This window comes from Microtus ochrogaster, chromosome 10, assembly GCF_000317375.1.
Source record: "Microtus ochrogaster isolate Prairie Vole_2 chromosome 10, MicOch1.0, whole genome shotgun sequence".
Lineage (NCBI taxonomy): Eukaryota > Metazoa > Chordata > Mammalia > Rodentia > Cricetidae > Microtus > Microtus ochrogaster.
Window position 1 is genome coordinate 62,443,603 of NC_022016.1, and position 22,687 is coordinate 62,466,289.

Below are 22,687 nucleotides of genomic sequence, written 5' to 3' on the forward strand. Positions count from 1 at the left end.
AAGAAACTGTTAACCAATTTAATTTCTTTTGAGTATAAAAATTTATTTTTATGTGATTTTAGTATTTTGTCAAGGTATTATTACCAAAATATCCTTTCGGTTGGAAATTCAGAATTGTATGGCTATTCCCTCAGAAAATCCTTGGAGAAAGCTATTGGCTCTAGTAATGGCATAGCTGTTGTCAGTCAGCATGGCGACATGGTTGGATTCCGGAGAGCTGCTGCTTTTACATGCTAAGCAGTGAAGGAAGCTTAACTGAGGCATTGTGCTTGGTGGCTTGTGTAAGTGATGGGGAAATGAACTTCCATTGCTTATGTTGGGAAACATACATGTGACACAGGCTTTTCATGTGATGGAAGTCTGAGAAGTGGGCTCCTGGGCCCTCTGGAGTTTTCACCAGCTCAGCTGACATCTGTTGGCTGTTCTGAGATTTTCTTTAAGTAGTCATTTAGGAAAAGTGCTCCCTGCTTTGAAATGGTGGTACTGGGACTCCATTGGTCTAGTGGGATGACAGTATGCGAGTTTGAGCCATTGCTTTCCTCGGAGTAGAAGAGCAGTTTGCTACACTGAGAACCAAGGTTCAGCCTGGCTCTGGTCTGGGGCTGCCCTGGCCAGAGTCTGGTCCAATCATTTCATAATTTGGGGCTTAGCTCTGTTACATACTAGCCCTATAAACACAGGAAGGAAAATTCTGTACCCTTTTGAGATGTGGTTTCCACTTGTGTAAAATGGAGGTGGTAAAGGCTTCTGCTTTTTGAGTTGATAATTAAAAGACTGCATCAGGGTGCTCTGTTCCACCTTCCTGGCACATAGAGAGGGTCTGTTGTGAATTAAGGTCATGTTGGTTGTGCAGTTTGTTCTGGTGTACTTGTTCCTTTATTTGTCACCATGAAATGTGACTCACGAAGGGTCAGACCATTAGTGGTACACAGGTACACAGGCCCCAGACTACAGGAATCTGTGGGCAAGAACTAGAGGGGAAACTGCTGTGGTTGATTACAGTCTGAGACAGCAGCGCTGTCACCCAGTGGATGTTATGTGAGGCTTTCACTGATTACTAAGGAGTTCAAATGTGGAGTAATGAATTCTGATTAGTGTTTGTAGATCACTTGGCTGCTCTGTGTGACGTAGGTAATGGATATCTATGCAGGAGCACTGTTGTTTAACCCCAGATCATTCCAGTCACCTGGGAATTGCATTCTTGACTCCAACAACTGTGATTCTTAAAAGTGTCCCACAGTAGCTGGTTATTAGCAAATCCTGGATGTTCTGCTATCTTATAAGACATTCTCAGAAGTAGACGTCGTAATTCTACTTGAAGACTCCAAGCTTAAAGATAAAGAGATAATTGACTCTCAGTACAGCTGGTGAGTCGTGAACTGAGATTTGACCCTAGGTGCCGTGCCTTTCACAGCTTTGCTGTGTTGTTATGTCTCTTGCAGTGGATTGCCTACCCTTTGGTTAAACTGGAAACATGGCACAGGGTTCTGGTAGTATGTTTGCTCCTGGGAAAACGCTCAGGTGTGATGCACCCACTGCCGCTTCAGCTGAGAGCGGTAGGGGTGGTCACAGGTTTTGTGTCTTTGTGTAGTAGAAGAGTAGATTGCACAGGCCATGTGTTTGGAGCTGCTTAGGGAGCCACTTTTGGCTTCATTCTTTTCACATGGCTTCCAGCAACAGTCTAGCAGTCTGGAAAGGAGGCCTAGAGAAGTGTGAACCCAAAGATTTATAAGTAATTTAAGGGCACTTCAAAAATATTATGATCCTATTGCTTGTTTAGGAAGAGCTTTTCCTAAGTACACCCATACCCCATTGCTTATATATCTAGACAAGAAAGTATATCAGTTTGTCTTAACAGTCAATGTATTTGCCTTCATAAATGCTGATTGATAGGCAAGCATAAGTTACAGGTTTCTTTTCTTTTCTTAGTTGTCCCTCACATCACAGATGCAGTCCAAGAGTGGGTGATGAGACAGGCATTAATACCTGTAGATGAAGATGGCTTGGAACCTCAAGTGTGTGTTATTGAGGTTTGTATGAATCTTGCCTGTGTGAACTAGTTCAGTCATTCCTTTCCTTAGCCATCAATAGGACCATGCCCAGTCAAAACCCAGCCTTCCATTTCTGTGCATGCAGTGTGCAGCAACAGATAGAATGGTGCACAGGGGAGACAATATTTTCCCTAACAGTGTTCTCTTTTAGTGTGTGTTGGACAGTCTAACACATACTCAGAGTGACAGGACACATTTTTGTCACTTGTTATTAGTAGCCCTTTGCTTGCCTCTGCTTGCTAGCTTCCTTTGCTTTGTTTCTATTCTAGTGTCTGTTCATCCCAGCTCAGGAAGTCCCAGCAGTTTTGTTATAACTGGTGGTTTTTAGTAGAAAGGTTATACTTAACTAAGGAGAGTCATCTAGGTTTGTTTGTTTGTTTGTTTGTTTGTTTCTTTCTTTCTTTTCTTTCATTCTCATTCATTCATTCATTCATTCATTCTCTGTGGTTCTCAAGTGAATCAACAATGCCTAAGAATTATAGTCTAGTTTCTGGTTCCCTCCCTCCCTCCCTCTTCCTCTTCCTCCTCCTCCTCCTTTTTTTTTTTTGAGACAGGGTTTCTCTGTGTAGCCCTGGCTGTCCTTGGAATTCGCTCTGTAGATCAGGCTAGCCTCAGACTCACAGAGATTGGTTTGCTTCTGCCCCCCAAGTGCTGGTATTAAAGGTGTGTGTCACCACTACCTGATTCCAGGTACCTTTCAAACCCAGTCATTTTCTTAAAATGCTGTGACGATATCTTCAATATTTTTAGGGAAATCAGGAGTTCCTAATAGTATCAACTTTGAGTACAAAGCAGTGTCTGAAGACTGACATTCTGTAAGGCTAGGAGTTTACAGTTACACTGCAATCTGGGCACTGAAATGATAGAAATTCAATGTTAACCTCTCAGAAGGTGTTTCTTTTCAGCTTGGTGGCACAGTGGGAGACATTGAAAGCATGCCTTTCATTGAGGCCTTCCGCCAGTTCCAGTTCAAGGTCAAGAAGGAGAACTTTTGTAATATCCACGTCAGTCTGGTTCCTCAGGTAAGGTATACAGTTTGGTTCTAAGCTTTCAACACCGGAGGTACAAGAAATAGGAAATAAAGAACTTCTGTGAGTTTATTACAATCACATGCTTTATTTATTTGATGTATGTAGCTGAGTCTTCTTATTAGTCCGTGTTCTGAAAGATTAAATGGAAAAGGTTTGAAAAATGAATCAGGATTCATTGTAATAGAGGTAGTAGATTGAACATGTGTGCTTGTCTTTGCTCTCTGTCAAAATCAGAGTGAAGTACTTTTTTAAGACAGATTCAGAAAAGAGCATGGAGATGAGTGCGGTAATAAAGTAAGGGATTTACAGAGGGCACTGACACATAAACACACCTGCAGCAGGGGTGCCGAGAAGCTGTCCTTTTTGCCCTGTGGCCCCTCCAGAGGCTCATGATAAGCAGTGTCAGGCTCTGCTGGGAGTAGGAGGAATATAGGGCTCACTGCAAAGACTGCTCATACCTGTTTGCTTTTGTGCCCAGTCAGGCATCTGTGTCTCTTTTTTTCTATAAGATAGCCCTGGGAAGAGTGTCTGACAAGCAGACACTGGATAGTTGAGAGCAGAGGTGCTAAACCATAAACATGCCATGTTGCCGAGATGCTTACTGTCTATTACCTATTGGTTCTCAGAGTCTTCAGAGCCAGGCTGGGACCCTCCACATGGGAAATCTGAGACTTCTGTTATGTGTGACTAGCCTAGGAGAAGACACTCACTGCTCCTAAGGCTCCCCAGTCACCAGCCTATCTTTTATAGGGAACTTCTAATTTGCTTTTAGATAGGAGTCAGCAGCCAGTAACTGCATGTGTTCAGCAGGAACTGGATGCCACATGACAGGAACACAGGTAAGAATTGAAGCTAAGAATTAGATAAAACAGAGATGACAGTAAGAAGGAGGGAAGCTGAAGAAAAACCCAGAAGTAGGACAGAGACAGAAAATAGGAGAGAGGAGGTAAGAAAGAGAGGATTGGTCCAGATCTGTTATATATAGCAGGGTATCCTGTAAAGAAATAAGGGAACTGGAGGACCAAGAAGGCTGAGTCTGATGAAGCAGGACTTGGCTGATACACTCCTCCTAGACAAATGGGTGAAGAACGCAGCCCTCACTGGAGAAAACCACAGGGTTGACTGTACGACCCAACATTTTCCAGCACTATCTTTGCTATTCTTTTTTAATTAAATATCAAATATCAGTTGAAGAGAGGAAAAAAAAAGAAATGAAGAGGGAAATGTAGTCTGAATCACAGGTTGTATTTGAGGGCCAAGGGCTATTGATTGGCTCTCTCTCTCTCTCTTTTTTTTTTTTTTTTTTAGGTTTATTTACTTATTATATAGAATGTGCTGTGTCTACATGTGCTTACATGCCAGAAGAGGTCATCGGATCTCATTACAGATGGTTATGAGCCACCATGTGGTTCCTGGGAATTGAACTCAAGACTTGGAAGAGCTGTCAGTGCTCTTAACCTTTGAGCCATTTCTCTAGCCCCTGATAGGCTTTTTTTTTTTTAAAAGGCTTGTTTTATGGAAATAGATCTATATTCCTTGGTTGATGTGTCATCTGTGACTGCTTTTATACTGAAACAAAGTTGAATCTGTATGACAAACTATGGTCCACAAAGCTCAAAATAATAACAGTAGTAATAGTAATGGGCTTTGAGATGGATAATATGCCATGATGTAGCTCAGAGAGGACTGGACTCACTTTAGTCTAGACTGTTGGCCTTGAACAGCCTGCTAAGTGTTCAAGTAAAGGGCATGAGCCATGACGTAAGACTAAACCCTAAAGTAGGTATTATCTGGCTCTTTACAGAGTTTACTGGCCTCTGATCTGAACAAGAAAACTTTTTAAGACAGTTTCTGGATTGGAAGAGCCCATTGTGTGCTTACTGTATTGATTGTAAAATGGCCAGACTAAGGTTCAGAGTGATGAGTATAGCTACAGATATTCCCCGCCTGCTGCGCCCCCTGGACCAGGTTTTCTCTGTCCGCCTGTTCCTGAAGCTGCTTATAAATTATAAACCTCTCTGTCTAGGTTGTGGCAGTGCACACCTTTTTCCCAGTACTCGGGAGGCAGAGGCAGGCGGATCTTTCTGAGTTTGAGACCAACCTGGTCTATAAGAGCTAGTTCCAGGACAGGCTCCAAAGCTACAGAGAAACCCTGTCTCGAATGAAACCAAAAAACAAAATAAAAACAAACAAAAAAACCTCTGAGGCTTAATATTTATTACATACTCTTTGGCCTATTAGCTCAGGCTTTTTATTAACTAATTCTTATATCTTAAATTAACTCATTTTTTATTGTTTTATATTTTATTACAAGGCGTCTGCCTGCCTCTACCTTCTTTCTCCCTGCATTCAGTTTAGTTTTCTCGCCTAGCTATATTCTGTCTTGCCATAGGCCAAAACAGCTTCTTTATTAATCAATAGTAATAGAACATATTCATAACATACAGAGGGAATCCCTTATCAGTGAGAGTATAGAATAATGAAGTAGAAGACTTCAAAGGCCCTATGGAAAAAAATTAAGTCAGTATGACCAAACTGCATTAAACATTCTTGAGGCAATGTTTCTTCTCAACCTGCCTAATGGCTGTAGCCCTTTAATGCAGTTCTTAGGTTGATGTAAGGTGGTGGTGACCTCCAACTATAAATTAATTTTCATTGCTACTTCATAACTGTGATTTTGCTGTTGTTACGATTTGTAATAGAAATAGTTGTTTTCCAATGGTCTTAGGTGACTGTTGTGAAAAAGTCATATGATTCCACCAAGGGGTCACAGTCCACAGGTTGAGAACCATCATTCTAAGGGAAGGTTCTTTCCAACTGAGAACTCTAAACCTAGCAGATCTGTCTTAATTGTGGGAAGAGAATAAAGATACTTTATTATAGACAAAGTATGGCACATGGCCTACCTGAATACTTTATGTACTCAAGAGTGTACACAGCTGAAATAGCATCATGGGTCAGGAGGGAGAGATCTCAGTAGAGCATGCCTTAGACAAGCTGAGCTGTAGCAGAAAAGCAGGGCAGTAGTTTGGGAGTTGACATGGACTGGGGGCTGTCTTTAGTGTCGGCCAAGCTCTGGTTCAGTTCTGCCCCAAATACAGATATGGAAAAAAACCCATTATTTGTAGGATTTGGAGAGTGGCAGGGCAAGACCATGCAATATTGTCTGTTAAGCCAAGCCCCATAGAACCATTTGACCCTAAAGTATATGTATGTGTAACTTCAATAAAAATCAAGGCTGAATTGTACAATCAAATTTTCCAATCAGAGGTTTAGAGAAAAGTCCTGCTTGGAAAGCTGTCAGAGAAATGAACCACTTGTTTTTTTATTTTGTAAAACAGCCAAGTTCAACAGGGGAACAGAAGACAAAACCTACCCAAAACAGTGTTCGGGAGCTTAGAGGACTTGGGCTTTCTCCAGATTTGGTAAGGTTTCCTTCAGTGCCTGCTTTTGGTGTTATTGACCACATCTAATTAAAATCTAGCTTCTCGCTGAGAGGCAGGTGGATCTCTGAGTTTAAGGTCAGCCTGGTCTACAGAGTGAGTTCCAGGACAGGCTCCAAAGCTACAGAGAAACCCTGTCTTGCACGCCCCCCCCCCCCCTTGGCCTCTGGTGTGATGGATGTTTGTCAGCAGATGTCTAATTGTGGAGAAAACAGGGCTTTGACTGGGATTGGAGTCTGATTTTCTTGCAGGCACATAGGAAGGCTTATATTTCTTCTTGTGTCTTGCTTCTCGCAGTCCTTCACTCCTCCTAAGAACATTGAGGAGGAGGAGAACCAGTTAGCTCTTGTAGTTCACTCTTTTCCCCCTTGCTGTCTCTCATGCTCTGCTTGGGATGTAGGAGTTGTGGTTTTGAAAACTAGATAGTGGTGTGTTTGTGGATCATGTGCAGTGTGCTTGGAGCTGACATTTTGGTCCATCTCAGAACATTACTGCTATTTTAATTCTAGTTGCGGAAAGCCCTACTTAGACTCTTCCTTCTGCTCCAAGTTCCTTGTTTTCTTAATTACTAGGTGGTGTGCAGATGCTCAAATCCTCTTGACACATCCGTGAAAGAGAAAATATCTATGTTCTGCCATGTGGAACCTGAACAAGTAAGTACTTTTCACCTCCGGAAATGACTTTACTTCTCCTTACCTTGGGGTAAAGGCATCTGGGGCTGGAGTCACGTTCCTTGTGTGACTCTTAAGCCAGGGACTCCTCAGGTTCTGCTTCACGCTCAACCCATGGAACACAGGATGATTTTCATTTTTTCACAGTGATCCTTAATTGTGTACTTTATTTTAGGTACTTCTGTCTTCATAAGTGAAGAAGGGGGAGATTTCTTTTCTTTAGCAGAATTGATTCTCATAAGAATTACTCTCTGGGCATGGCAGTGCACTGTTTTAATCCCAATATTAAGGAGGCTGAAACAGGTATCTCTGAGTTTAAGGCCAGCCTAGTCTACATGGCTAGTTCTAGGACAGCCAGGACTTCTTGTTTCAAAAGAACAAAAACAAAAAAATAAAAGCTGTGAAAACTCTTTACTGTTACTCACATTTATTGCAGATTTGAATTGCAGGTCTTCTGCCTATTTTAAACATTGGATTGTTTATATCAAGCTATAAGAAGTTAATCTGAATGTAGTCTTTCGTCAGGTATGCAGTGTTTTTTCAGCCTGTGGCTTGCTTTTTATGCTTTTAGTGGAGCATAGAAACTTATAAATGTTCAATGTTTTGTGAGTTGTGCTTTCTCTGCTTAATGATGGTCATGAAAATTTTCCTCAATTTTCTCAAGTTTTATATCATACCAGACCCATTTTGAGTCAGCGTTTGTATACAGTGTGAGGTAAGTAGTGACAGATAATCTTTTTGTGTATGAATATTCAGGTATCCAGCCCTACTTGTTAAAATCAATTTTTGTATAGTATGTAAGATTTGCTTCATAAACCTTAGATTTATGTATAACTTCATTTTTGTTACTATAGTGAATGATATTTTAAAAAACTGTTTTCTTAGGAATAGCCCACATGCGGGGCACCCTGGTGGTTTCTTTTGATTTATAGTCTAGCAACCTACTGAAATTCTGTTAAGTCTTGTTTTTTATGGGCACATACAGTCAATCATGATGCATGCATGTGGTTCCAGTTGCTTTTATTTTTCAGATCACATGGTGTTTCTTGTTTGACTTTAATGGGTGACATCTCCAGGATCTCTGACTAGTGACCAGAGCTATCTTCTGTCTCTCTATTTTTAAATTTTATTTTGTTTGTTTTTGGTATGAATACTCCATCTACATGTATCCCTACATGCCAAAAGAGGACATCAGGGCATCAGACCCAATTATAGACGGTTGTGAGCTACCATGTGGTTGCTGGGAATTGAACTCAGGACCTCTGGAAGAGCAGTCAGTGTTCTTAGCCACTGAACCAGCTCACCAGCCCTGAGCCATTTTCTCTTATTCTTTTAACAGAAAGCAGGAGTTTTGTTAGACTATGGGTATTTTATATTTTCAAAATTTACCTAGTATTCTTAATTTATCTCAATTTTGAACAGGTTCTGAATTTTTATCGCCTTTATCCACAGAGATCTTACTTCTCTCCTTTTTAATGTGTTCATGTGGCATGTTCCAGTGTTACTCTTATTATTGGCACATACTCATTGTACAGAAGGATCAGTTTCTTTATAACATTTCCATAGTATATATCGTGAATTTTGAATTTACTTACTATTTATTTTTGGTTTTTTGAGGCAGGGTTTTTCTGTGTAGCTCTGGTTGTCCTGGAACTTGGTTTGTAGACCAGGCTGGCTTTGAACTCAGAGATTTCTGCCTGCCTCTGCCTCCAGAGTGCTGGGATTAAAGGTGTATGCCACCACTGCCTGTCTTGACTTTGTGCCCCCCCCCAACTTTCCTTATTTCCCACCTCCTTCTGGTTTTCTACCTTTTACCTACTGTGTGAACTCCCTTCTACTTTCATGTCTGTATTTGTTTTTAAAAATCTAGATTCCTTATGGGAGAGAAACCAAGGTCCACTTTAAAATGGGCCACTGCAGTAGATTTCAAATTTGACTGCACACTGGGATGAGCTGGGAGCCTGCCACTTCCAGACAGTTGGACCTGAGTGATTGTGCAATATAGCATAGACTTAGCAATTCTTACAAACTCCCTCAGAGATTCTTCTGTATAGCTGAGTTCGAGAATCACCGATTCTATTAATATGTAGGCATATTTTTGTTGTTATTTTGAGATAACCTAAGGTGGTGTCTAACTTATGCTTCCTTGCCTTAGCCTCCTGAGTTCGGGAATTACAGGTGTGCACCACCATATCTGGCTCTTTTTAAAGGATTTTTCCACCCATGTTCATAATAGTCTCCATTCACTTATTTTCTATTCTTGAATCAGTTGCAAGTTTATCTTTCTAGAAAAATCACTTTTTTTGTTCCAAATTAAAGTTTTCCTTCGTTACGATCATGTAGGTGTAACCCTAGTAAATTAGTTGTTTTTATTAACCCTCCCCCTTTTTTTAAAACAGGTGATCTGTGTTCATGATGTTTCATCCATCTACCGGGTACCCTTGTTGTTAGAAGAGCAAGGGGTCGTAGACTATTTTCTTCGGAGACTTGACCTTCCTGTTGAGAGACAGTCACGAAAGATGCTGATTAAATGGAAAGAGATGGCAGACAGGTTTGTTATAAGTAGTTGGGCATGCATATGTCAGTCTTTAGTAGGGCTCCACCATGCTGTCATAATGGGTAGAAAAGGTGCTCATAGAAAGATGTTCAGAAGGCTAACAAAGGATTTTATACCCAGAATGTGGTCACAACACAGAGGAGGATCTAGGTAGTCTAGGCCTGTTCCGAGGACTTCAGGCAGTGAGTTCAGATCACTACATTGTGCTGTACTATCTTATTAGCTCAACAGCACCAACAGCAGCCTGGTGGCAGAGGGGTACATGTATTCCCAGAGCCTACAGGAATGCTGGCCTTGGCGGCAGCACTCTTAATATCTAAGCTGTGTTTGGGAACATGCCATACTCTCAGATAGAAAATGCTGAGCAGGGATGAACTGCTGCCACCTTGTCCTTAAGCTCCGAGGTTGTCTCATTTCTGAGATACTAACTCATGGCCTAGAGCAGGGTGAGTCAAACTGTGACAGGGTAAGCACACACAGATGGAGTGGAGTGCTCATTGTCTTGTCTGTGATAACTGCTTTCACTTGGACAGTTTCTTTTTTGTTTTTTGACCATTTATGTGGATATCTTTTGTAAGTCTATTTGCATGTAGCTATAAAAATAGCCTGTAGTTTTTTTAATGACCTTTTTTCATAAAACTTGAAACATTGTTAGTCTTTTAATTGTCTTAGGGTCTCTATTGCTGTGAAGAGACATGACCACAGCAACTCTTATAAAGGAATCATTTGGGGCTGGAGAGATGGCTCAGTGGTTAAGAGCATTGCCTGCTCTTCCAAAGGTCCTGAGTTCAATTCCCAGCAACCACATGGTGGCTCACAACCATCTGTAATGAGGTCTGGTGCCCTCTTCTGGCCTGCAGGCATACACACAAACAGAATATTGTATGCATAATAAATAAATATTTAAAAAAATAAAGGAATCATTTAATTGGGGCTGGCCTACAGTTCAGAGGTTTAGTTTATTGTCATCATGGTGGCAAGCATGGTGGCTTGCAGGACATGGGTACTAGAAAGTTCTACATCTGGATCTGAAGGCAGCAGGAAGAGACTGAGACACTGAGCCTTAAAGCCTGCCCTTAGTGACACACTCTAACAAGACTTGCTATACCTACTCCAACAATGCCCTATCTCCTAATAGTGCAACTCTCTATAAGCGTATGGGGACCATTTTCTTTCAAACCACCACATTTAATTATGTTTTAAAATAGAAATTTTTGATGATTATGGACAGGCATCCTTTGTGACTGTACCATAATTTGACTTACGTTAATTCTCATGAATTTTTTGTTTAGTTTTTTTGCCCTTTGGGGTTGATTTTTTTTTTTTATTTTTAATGACATTTATTTATTTTGGTTGTGTGCTTGAGCATTTGCATGCCACAGTTTATATGTGGAGATCAAAGGACAACTTGTAGGGGTCTGATTTTTCTTTCCACCGAGTTCTGGGATGGATCTCAGATCACTGGGCTTGTGTGGCAAGCCCACTGAATCATCTCATTTACTCCAATCCTATTCTTTTTCTGAGACTGCCCTTTTGATATAAGGGTTCTTTTTGTTCTGTGCACAGTACTGAGGTGATACTCTATCGTCTTCCCGGGCATAATAATTTGCAGAAGTAATTTCAGTCTCATAATGGTGTGGATGTTGCAAGTAACTGTCTTGATCCTTATTTGCTAGATATGATCGCTTGCTGGAGACCTGCTCTATTGCTCTTGTGGGCAAATACACCAAATTCTCAGACTCTTATGCCTCTGTCATTAAAGCTTTAGAGCATTCTGCATTGGCTATTAACCACAAGTTGGAGATCAAGGTAAGGAAGGGTGGGGTGGGTACAACTAAGGAGTAAATGAAAACAGCTTGTGTGTGTATGTTTTATACATTAAAAAATTTGTTGGGTGCAGGTATATGTGGGTACATGTGTATGTGCACATGTAGAGTTCAGAAAATAATTAATAGAAGTCATTTTTTTTCTTTCATGATGTGGGTCCTAGGGATTAAACTAGGTTGTCAAACTTGACAACACATGCCTTTACCCACTGAGTCATCTTGAAGACTCAAGCCTTGTGATCTTGTAGATACTCCATACCTACCTGCTTTATGGTTTTTGGACCTCTGCATTTATTTTTAGGGATAAGAAAGATTCATGTTGGTTTTGGGCTCCAAGGAGACACCAGAGTATTTCTCAGAAATAATGAAGGGGCCTTAGTGCATGGTTCTGAGTGTCAGTCTCTTTGGAATGGGAGGGCTTGGTGGACAGTATAGTGCACAGCTGATGGTGCCACCAAAGACTTTGCCAGTAGCTGCTCTGCTCCCATCAAGTGTCATGATTAAAGGCACAGACTACAGAGCAGGTGGCCAGTCTTGGAGTGCTGGATCTGCTGCCCAAGTGCTCTGAGCTTGGATGTCTTAATCTTCTGCCTGGGTTTCCTTTAAAAGGGGATTGTGATAGTGGTTTCTCCTGTGGTTAAGAACTAAATGGTGCCGGGCGGTGGTGGCACATGCCTTTAATCCCAGCACTCGGGAGGCAGAGGCAGGCAGAACTCTGTGAGTTCGAGACCAGCCTGGTCTACAGAGCTAGTTCCAGGACAGGCTCCAAAGCCACAGAGAAACCCTGTCTTGAAAAACAAAAACAAAACAAAAAAAAAAAAAAACTAAATGGTTTACTTGGAACTGCTATATAGTAACTGCTGGATGTAGTCGCTTCCTTTGGAAGGTGACTGGTCCATTTAGAGTTCTTGTCCCTGTTGCACTGGCTGGAACTTTTCAGGAGATGGAGGAGAGAAGTGAGAGCTTGGAGCCTAGTGGTACATGAATACAGGTTCCCACAGAATGGTAACATAGACCTAGATGACCCCATTTTACTCTCTGGACTTTTTTTTTTGCTAGTTCTTTACATCACTGATTAATTTTATCTATTTGAAATTAGTTTGTGGCCACCTTGTGTTCAGTGAATGGAGGCTGAGAGAAGAATAAAGAATTAAAAGCCCCAGTTTTTTAGGAACACTGAGGCTCTCAGACATAGAACACCTAGGAAAGAAGATCACTTGCCTTGGTAGATATATGAGAGAGGAAGGCCCTAAGGAGGTTGAGAGGGCTTGGGAAGGCAGAGGGAAGGAAGGGTGTCTGATATTCAGGAAGCATTTTCTCAACTGAGGCTCCCTCCTCTGTGATGACTCTAGCTTGTGTAAGCTTGTCATAAAACCAGCCAGTACAGGGTACTATTCCTAAAATGGTTATATCTTATTTTTTATAAGTCATACTTTGATTCAGGTGGGAGAAAAATGGAAAAACCAGCTAGCAAATAAACCAAAAACTTATGTGGGATGGCCTGTGGAGAGTGTCATTTGAACAAAGGACAGAGCCCTTTCCAGTGACTTACTTGCAAGATCTAAATACTCCAAGTAGAGTGGGTAGAATTGGACTTGATGGTTAAATAATCTTAAGGGGGACCCTTAATTAAAATATTTTTTATTAAATACCAAATTATTGAATTTAATTATGTTCACTTTAAACTGAAATTAAGGGAGATGGAACATTGATAATGTTATTTGAAAGTTGAGAGGTATGGTTGGATTCATAAGCTTCTGTTTTTCTCTCTGCGTGGTGCCCCAGTACATTGATTCCACAGATCTGGAGCCCAGCACCCTGCAGGAGGACCCTGTGCGTTACCATGAGGCATGGCAGAAGCTCTGCAGTGCTCAGTAAGTAGCCTTCTCTGCCAATCCACATAGACCTGTGCTTCCAGTGCTGAGGGAGGTCTTTTGCCCGTTTAAAAAGTCTTTTAATGATTAGACAGCCTAGTAAATGGAATAATTTGTTAAAAAAAATGCGACGTTATAGTTGGATCTAAAGAAATACTCTCATTTTACTGATACTTCATGGGGCTTAAATATTGTTTTTATCTGGATCATTTGATGAGTAGCCATCAGTTGAGTCTCATAAATTGTTTTTGATAGCTGCTGCTATTACTAATGTAGGGCAAGTGCTCTGTCACTAAACCACATCCCCAGGTCCTCTTAAGAGAAGGTTTCTCTGCTTAGCCCTGTTTGCCCTAGAACTTTAGTCTGGCCTTGAACTCAGAGATCTGTCTTCCTTCGCCTCCCAATCATTGGTATTAAAGGTGTGTTCTACTATGCCCAGTTAGATTTTTCTTAAAATATAAAAACTAGAAGGAAGTTTGAATGCACTAGAGCAGTCAGTGTTATGAGGCTCTGAACTACTGCTGATTTGCTTGGTCAGTGTGGTGCTCTGCTGAGGCCCCTCATGGAAACGGAGAAGAGCACTGGAATCCAGAGGAAACGTGCGCTGACTGCACTTTGAACATACCTATAGTCTGATACTTAGGAGTCTGAGGCAAGGGGAATTTGTGAGTTTGGAGCCAGTCTGGGCTATACTGAAAGATCTATCTCAGAAAAGAAATATGAATGATGAATTAGGGTCAGGGACAGTAGCAGCAGCATCCTGATAGCCCATGTTTCTGTTTGCACTAAGTTTATTGTGTTTACATTCACAGAATGTGTACCCACAGTCTACCAGCTGTAGTCTCAGACCCCCTGGGGGCTTAGATATATGGGAAGTTAGTTCATGGCTCAGTGTTTTGGAAGTGGCTTCTTTGGTATGATTAAGGGCTGGATTAGTGGAAAAGGGAAGTTGCTTTGTGTTCTTCTCTCTGCAGTGGAGTGTTGGTTCCAGGAGGATTTGGTGTTCGGGGAACAGAAGGAAAAATTCAAGCAATTGCCTGGGCTAGGAAACAGAAGAAGCCTTTTTTGGGTAAGGAGCCCTGCTGTGCCCTCTTCACTCTGGAGAGAGAAGAATGAGGAAGATGCCAGTTTTTTTTTTTTTTTTCTAGAGAGGAGAGGAATTTTCTGGGGGAAATTCAATTATATTTTCTTATGTGTATGTGTGTAGGAGCATGTCATGGCATACATGTAGAAGGCAGAAAACAACTTGTCATGGTTTTCTCCTTCCACTATTTTGTCCCAGGAATTGAGCTTAGGTTATCAGGCTTAGGTTAGCACTTTTAGCTACTGAGCCATCTCATTGGCCTTCAGTTTTGTAGTATGGAAAGTTTTTGAGCTACATGTAAATGACAAGGAATTTTGAGAAAGTGAACTGAGATAGGAAATGTTTGCAGTGCATGTAAGGCTGGGTTTTGTGTCATCCTCACTTGGCAAAACAGCCAGTAACTGGGCCAAGTGATTTCTGGATGCTTCCTGTTGCTGCACAGTTAAGTGGTTTTCAACCTGACCAACCTGGAAATGAGCACATAATGAGAAAGGATTGGGAGCATGGATTTTAAGGTGCCGAGTGGAGTTTCATTTCTTTAACTGAGTAGCTTTGCAGAACCCTGAATCTTCGTGTGTATATAGGTCCTGGTTTAATTCAGCAGGTAAAGCTTTTGGGTGTTTCAGACATGATATTAAGCATATGATTTCCACTCAAGACACACAAAGACACTGACAGGCTGGGGGGAATGGAGGAGTTGCCCTCTCAGTGGAGATTGACGTTATTTTTCCTTCTCTTGGAAGGTGTGTGCTTAGGAATGCAGCTAGCAGTGGTAGAATTTTCAAGAAATGTGCTGGGATGGCAAGGTAAGTGTCTTGTTTAGCAACTCATTCCTGGCCTGAAAGCCATTGTATGCTGGTGGTTGAGAGCTGTGAGTATGATGCCTGTTTTCTCAGCAAGTCTCAGTGTTCAGGGAAGAAGGCACCTTATTCATAGAAGTGCAAGAATCCCTCTACATATGCATGAAGGAGGACTTGAGCAAACAGGTCTTTGGCTGTTGCCCTGCACGGTTTGTCTCAAGATTCTCACTTTGAACACAGTGACCACCACCCAGATGTTGTCCAGCAAGAAGCCACTGATGTACAGAAGGATTGTGTAGTTATAGAGTTGGGCTCAAGTTCTGGCTTTATCACTAAATATATAGGTAGTTTTAGGCAACTTAGTCTTTCTGACTTCTGTTGCCTATAGAATAGGCATCACTTTACACAGTTGAAAAAAATTAGGTGAAGCTGAGTGGTGATGGTGGCATATGCCTTTAATTCTAGCACCCAGGAAGCAAAGGCAGGTGGATTTCTGTGATTTCAAGGCCAGTCTGGTCTACAAAGTAAGTTCCAGGACAGGCAGGGCTACCCAGAGAAACCAGGTCTTGAAAAAAAATAACAGCAAAAGTAGGTGAAACACTGTAAACAAATAGTCCCTATCAGTTCCTGTCAGAAAGTGTAAGATCTACTTGTAACTGGATGACTATGAGAGACTAGACTTCTCACAGTGCTGGCTTTTGAGCTTGCTACAAAATGAAGCATGTAGGTATGAAAAAGCTGTCTGTAGTGTGAGAGCCTCTGGGCAGCTGGCTTGTGGCCAAGGCTGGGTTCCACCTCACAACCTTCGGGACCATGGCTCAGTGGGATAAGCAGCTTGTCCTTTATTTCTGGTGTCTTGAGTCTTCACAAGGACTGTCTGCTCATCACCCAGAGCTGGCATCTAGGATTCTTGGATGCTTTTACACTCAAGCTCAAGCTCCTCCCTCCCTCTGGGGTTCCCAGTTGGGCAAGTGGCCTTATGATATGCTTAGCCTGGTTTGGGCCCAGGCAGGAAACAGTACCTTACATTCACACAGAAAGGGATTTGATCCTTTGCCTTTTTGCCTAGTGCAACCTATAGAAAGGTAGTTTATGTTGAAATCAGTTAACTTCCCACCTTTTTCAGAGACTGAGACAGTGAGTTTCATGACGACCTGGACTGTACAACAAGACCTTGTCTCAAATTAAAAATGAAAAAGGGCTGGACATTTTGCAAGGCCCTGGATTCATTCCCAGTGCTGCAAAGAAAAGTAACAGCTCAGCTAATTCCTATCTTAACTGAGGGTGACAGCATATTAGATGCTGAGGACCGAAGGCAGAGGGAACAGTTCTTACTCAGCTTAGAGATGAGGACGGAAGGCAGAGGGAACAGTTCTTACTCAGCTTAGAGAATCTATAACAAAATGAAAAGTTAATGTAAGAACTGTTATCAGAGAAACAATCTAAGATGATTTTTATCCACCTTGCAGTTTGACTTCCCAGAAAGATAAAGATTTGATAGGGCGAGTTCACAGGTGTATACTCCTATTTTACTGTCCCCTGAAGGGATAAAACTATGTGATTATATTTTAATTATAATAGCCAGGCAGTGGTGCGCCCGCCTTTAATCCCAGCACTCAAGAGGCAGAGGCAGGGAAATCTGTGAGTTTGAGGCCAGCCTGATATACAAAAGCTAGCTAGTTCCTGGATTGCTAGGACTGTTACACAGTGAAACCCTGTCTCAAAAAACAAGCAGACAAAACAAAAAAATTTACTAGTTCTCTCTCTCTTTTTTGGGGAGGCCTTGTTTTTGCTTTTTGTATTTTGAGATGGAGTCTCACTGTGTAGCTCTAGTTGGTCTTGAACTCTCTGTAGATCAGGACTTTAACTCACAATATCTACCTGCCTTTGTCTCTTGAGTTCTAGAATTAAAGACATGTGCCACCACACCTAGCTATTGGTGTTCCATAATTTTGTAATAATTTATTTTTATTTTTTTACTTTGTGCATATGAATGTTTTGCATGCATGTAAGTGCATTCTACTTGCCTGGTGTCCATGGAGGTCAGATGGCACTGGATCCCCTGGAACTGAAATTATGGATGGTTGTCAATAGCTCTGTGGGCACTAGGAACCAAATCTAGGTCATCTGGAAGAGCAGAATGCTCTTAATTATTTGGCCATTGACTTTAAACAGAGAAAGAGATTGTGATTTGTTGCTTAGCATGAAAATATAATAGGTTTTGTTTATAGCTATTTTCATAACTCAAGTATTTTAACTTTTCAGATGCTAATTCTACAGAATTTGACCCTAAGACTAGCCATCCTGTGGTGAGTCAAGATTTGAACCTCTCAGGGCTTAGAAAGGGTGGAAGGACATCTCTGAAACAGGGGATGGCAGACAGGCAGTGAGGTCACTGTGTCCCCCAAACCCTCAGATCTCATGATAAGGACTTTCTGAGTTTTCACTTAATTCCTTACCAGTCTTTTCAGGTAACCACAGGAAATCTGTAATAGACAGGTATGGTCCCTGATAGCAAGGAGACAGCTCTCCTGTCCCCTCAGTTCCTGGTGGGAAGTGTGTGGGGGTGGAGGCTTGTTGATGGTAACCACTGTTCTCAGAGTTCCATAAAGCAGGTTATGTTCTCTTGGGTACCAATCCTGAAAGGTAGACAGGCTCAGGGTTGACAAGCTCGGAGTGGTGATTTCTTTAGTGGTAAGCAAGGCTTTTTCCAGACTGCAATACTGCTGCTGTCGATCACCTAGATATGTGGCCTAGACAGCCTGTGATGGTACTGAGGTTCACTGGGGAGGAGCTTTGTCTTTGAATCCCTAGCCCATGAGTGACAGGCATACTTAAGCATTTTCTTTTTCAGTATTCAGCAAATGCTAATCATTGGTTGTGTACAAGGGACTGTTTTGTCACTGAGAAGATGGACAGGTTTTTGATCTCAGTGACTTAGCATCTGTATATGAGGTGATCTGAAGTTGGAGTTTTGTTAATGTAAGAACAGTGGGATGAGGGAGTGGTGCATAGGGAAGCCTGGAGGAGTTTGTAAGGTGCTCAGGCATGCTGGGCCAAGAGGCAAGCCATTTCAGCCCCCTTTGGGGTGCCACAGTCTCCCTGTTCATAGACTTGTTAGTGGCTGTTGGTCTTTTGTTCCCTTTTTTCAGACCCAGAGGACAGCCATGTCTGACTAGTTAGTCTTGTGGCCATATTAGTGTGGTGCCACAGCACAGAGCCTTTGACCTCCCAAGGGGACAGCATCATGAGACAGGCTGAAGCACTGAACTCCTTTCTTGGAGTGCTTCACTTGGGGAAGGAGGTCTGACTTTAACAGCAGCAGATGTGGAAGTCAGATTTGTTTTCTGAACATCTCTAGGTCATAGACATGCCAGAACATAATCCTGGGCAGATGGGTGGAACCATGAGGCTGGGCAAGAGGAGAACCCTGTTCCAGACCAAGAACTCAGTCATGAGTAAGTTGTTTCACATGAGTCTGGCTTTTGTCCTGGTTTATACAGGGCACATGGGCTAGGTGGTGCTGTAGCTCCAAAGAGCCAGGCCAACTTTTTCTTGGCTTTGTTCCTGTTTTTGCAATTTTTTCTTCCTCCTTTTCATGCTTGTTTAGGATGTTCTGTGTTAGCTAGATGGTCTCTGGTAATGCAGACAAGCCATTAGGTTAAATCCATTGCAATCCATGGTTACTTTCTTATACTAGTAAATAAAACTATGCAGAATTTGGTGGTTAAAGAAAAAAATCACAATTTCATATAGTTTAAATACATTTTATTCTAACAAATAATCATGGTTAAAAACTTAGGAGAATTGGAGGAGGAAAATATCAAAGAAAATTAGTAGACATTGCCTTGCCTAGTGGAAACATTGCTTTCTATATCTTGTGGGAGTTCCAGTGGCAGACTAGTTTGAGAATCACTTGTACCATTTTCCAGTTTTTCCAGCTGTGCTATTATATGGATTTGGGGCCTCAGTAGGCAGTGAGGAGCGAGTCAGTAAGCACCCCATTTCCTCACACTGCTTGTTTATCCACAATCACCAGGCACCAGCCAGCTTTTCATTTCCCTTCCAGACACTGTTCTGAAGGCCTGTCCTGTCCCTGTGGTTCCAGCATCACAGTGCTTTGCATTTAGCAGTAATTGTTCAAGGGACCCCATCAAAGTTTGTTCCTGTTGTGGTACTTAGTTTGGGCAGAGGAGTCAGAGCCCCAGGAATTGTCTGAATTATATATATCAAGAGCAGATGGCTAGCAGAATTTTGGTAGCCTGGTTTACTACCTACATGATGGAGTCAATTGGGAAGTTAGTAGTTTACATAGATTGTTTGTCATACAAATTGCCTGGTTTTCTGCAGGGAAACTCTATGGAGACATAGACTACTTGGAAGAGAGGCACCGCCACCGATTTGAGGTGAGGATGTGAGCCTGCTCCTTCTGTTACTCTGCAAAGAAGGGAATGAAGAGGCCAGCATAATGAGTTTTCCTGCCCCCTAGGTGAATCCAGTCTTGAAGAAGTGCTTGGAAGAACAAGGCTTGAAGTTTGTTGGCCAAGATGTTGAAGGCGAAAGGATGGAGATTTTGGAGTTGGAAGGTGACTGGGTAGTGATAACTCCTCGGTGTGTGGGAAAATAGAAAAATGTGTTTCCCAGGTGTGGCGGTGTCACACACTGCAGTTCCAGCCCTTAAAGAGTTGAGGGAGGAGGATGAGTTCAGGTTAGCTGGGGCCAGAGCCAGACAGACCATGTCTAAAGAAAAACGAGGAGGCAGCAATTTCTGTCACAGTTCTGGAGAGGGGAGGTGCATCCCTAAACCTGGCTTCCACAGCAACCATGTAGCCCTGGGCTCTCCCAGCATGAAGAGCTGGACTTGGTGCTAAATTCCTTTCAGATTTCATGTGAACTATAGGCAAGTCACAAGATACTCAGGACTCTGGAGAGCAGGAGCCTCAGCCCTGAGGTGTATGGTATTGAGGAACGTGTCAGCTCCCTCCTGCTTTGGAATTCCTTTTGCCTTGAATTGAGTTTCTTTCAAACACTCTTAGGGTTTATTTGTCTCATCTTTGTATGCACAGAATACTAATTTTTCCTTCTGAATTTGTTGTGTTGCAGATCACCCATTCTTTGTTGGGGTGCAGTATCACCCCGAATTCCTGTCCAGGCCTATCAAGCCCTCCCCACCCTACTTTGGCCTCCTTCTGGCCTCTGTTGGGAGGCTCCCACACTACCTGCAGAAAGGTTGCCGGCTCTCACCCAGGTAGAGATATTAATCACAGTGAGGCTCTAAGAAAAAGCCATTTGGCAGGTCCTTGCTATGCTGTGAAGGTTGAAGGTTCCTGTCCTTTTCCTGGGGTTTTGTTAGGCTTCCCCTGTCTTACTGGCCAGGCCTCATTTCTATGATTTCTGGTTGTGGGAATGCTGCTGAGCAGATCCTGTCCATGGCAGGTGGGTCACAGCCAGGTGGGCTTATGCCTGATTACTTTTATCTGAAACCAGTTTCTCTAAGTAGGTGGCAACCATATCAGTACTGAAGTACTCAGAAGGAAATCCCTCCACAGCCTCACATGTGTGGTAGAGATTGTTGCCATGTGTGGACATACTATTGTTACAGAGATGGGGAAGTAAATTGTTAGCTGGGAGATGAGTAAACCTGTATTTCACAGGGACACTTACAGTGACAGAAGTGGGAGCAGCTCCCCCGACTCTGAAATCACTGAACTGAAGTTTCCATCAATAAATCAGGACTGATCTGGTAAGTTACGTTTTTAATGTTTATTTAAAATAGACGGTCTCTAAGAGCTCACTGGCCAGCCCACCCAGCTGTATCAGTGAGCTGCAGAGACTGAGTTGTCTCATAAAGTAAACTGAAAAGTGACAGGAAGACGCCTGCCAGCCTGTCCTCCACGTAGAAGGCACACACAGGTGCAACAGGTGCATACACCCACACTCCCTCCACACACAGACATTTGTTAGTCATTGGGAGTGCCTGTCCCTCAGCAGCCTTGAAACAGGCTGCCACTTTAGACAGAGTGCTTGTATCTGGCTGAGCATAGCACAGAGGGTTGCTGCACATCAAGGTGTGTGGTTCTGTGGAATTGCAAATGCAGGCTTCTCCCATTTTCCCCACAGAAACAGGCCTCGTTCCCTGTGGTGGCTGGCAGCTGACCAAGTTCTGACACTTCTCTAATCATGTAATTCTAGCATTTTTTTTTTTAAACAGGATGATTCTTCAAGAAAGCCTTTGACCTGATAGTTTACAACTATGATTTTACACTCTGCTTTTGACACTTCCTTTAAATTATGTTTTTATTAAGATTATTTTATTATGGGGAAAAAGTACTTGGAAAACTTTGCCACTTGCATGTCCTATCATTTATATTGGCTCCTGCGACATACCTGTTTGTGAGACAATTCCTTTGCAGTTGTGTTTCTGGCATGGGAAGGAGGACTCTGGATGGGACCTGATGGTGGCCAGCGGCTGGTTGAAGGCCATCAGCCACTCGAGTTACTGCCACTCAAGTGCGTTGCTATTATTTCCCTGGGATGCCAGCTCTTCCAGTGCTGGGCTTCTGACTGTAGGTATTGCTGGAATCTCGGTGCTGCTGAGTTGTGGGGGACTTGGTGCCAGTTGTGGCCCTTGTCATCCAGAGGGATGTTTGGTTCTTAGGCACATCAGACAAGCTCTATGAAGTGTCACATAAAAACCTTGGGGCTCTGGCCGCACTTCCTGTTTGTGCAGCTGAGAACACTCCTTGCATCAAGGGGTCAAGAAATGAGCAATCTTGGGAACTAGTTATGAGCCCTCTTTTGTGTATGCAGCATTGGTTTGGGGGTATTTTTTCTTCCAGAATGGTGTTATTGCAGTTGAAATGCAATTCGAAAAGTTATTTTCTTAATGTGACATAGCAGTGGGTGTAGCCATGTACCCACACTATGGTGGCTGACTCAATGTATACTCCTAACTTAATAAATAATGAGGAACCATTGATGTGCATTCTCATTCTGTCACTGGTTGGTGTGTTTTTCCTTGGGCACTGAGCTTCAATGCTGGGCTGTTCCTAAGCCAGCAGTCTGATGCTTTGTATCAAAGTAAGATGCAAGCCTTAGTAGCAACCAGGATTTTTCAGCAAGGCTTCAGTTTGTCATGACATACCATGTACCAAGGGATTCAAAGCCAACTACTGCTGTGTGTTACTCAGCTGGGGAAAAGCAGAACCATGGGCTGCCTGGACAGGATCATTTGCTCACTGCAGACAGGGCACTTCACAAATGGAGCCACACAGCTAACCAAGGGCTATTTTAACCAGCTGGTCTTCTTTCTCTCACTCTGCACTCATTCGTGACCTCTAGAGTTGAGGC

At 42.5% G+C, this 22,687-nt stretch overlaps 1 protein-coding gene and 1 non-coding gene across 5 annotated transcripts in view; both read left to right on the top strand.

Moving 5' to 3' along the window:
• Positions 1 to 22,312, top strand: part of Ctps1 (CTP synthase 1) — a 27,599-nt gene extending 5,287 nt beyond the window's left edge. For 2 of the 4 annotated variants that reach the window (XM_005353325.2, XM_005353326.3), the window contains exons 4-19: positions 1,930 to 2,030; positions 2,957 to 3,073; positions 6,424 to 6,507; positions 7,098 to 7,178; positions 9,596 to 9,747; positions 11,430 to 11,562; positions 13,365 to 13,453; positions 14,428 to 14,522; positions 15,281 to 15,343; positions 17,603 to 17,646; positions 18,699 to 18,795; positions 19,688 to 19,743; positions 19,827 to 19,923; positions 20,441 to 20,585; positions 20,992 to 21,080; positions 21,549 to 22,312. In XM_005353325.2, coding sequence (XP_005353382.1) covers positions 1,930 to 2,030; positions 2,957 to 3,073; positions 6,424 to 6,507; positions 7,098 to 7,178; positions 9,596 to 9,747; positions 11,430 to 11,562; positions 13,365 to 13,453; positions 14,428 to 14,522; positions 15,281 to 15,343; positions 17,603 to 17,646; positions 18,699 to 18,795; positions 19,688 to 19,743; positions 19,827 to 19,923; positions 20,441 to 20,585; positions 20,992 to 21,076 — 1,439 coding nt within the window. In that variant the 3' untranslated portion in view covers positions 21,077 to 21,080; positions 21,549 to 22,312. The other 2 variants (XM_013348362.2, XM_026781995.1) reach the window with 2 other exon arrangements.
• On the top strand, positions 4,095 to 4,222 carry LOC113456666. The gene has a single exon (XR_003377428.1).
• Positions 22,313 to 22,687: the final 375 nt, after the last annotated feature.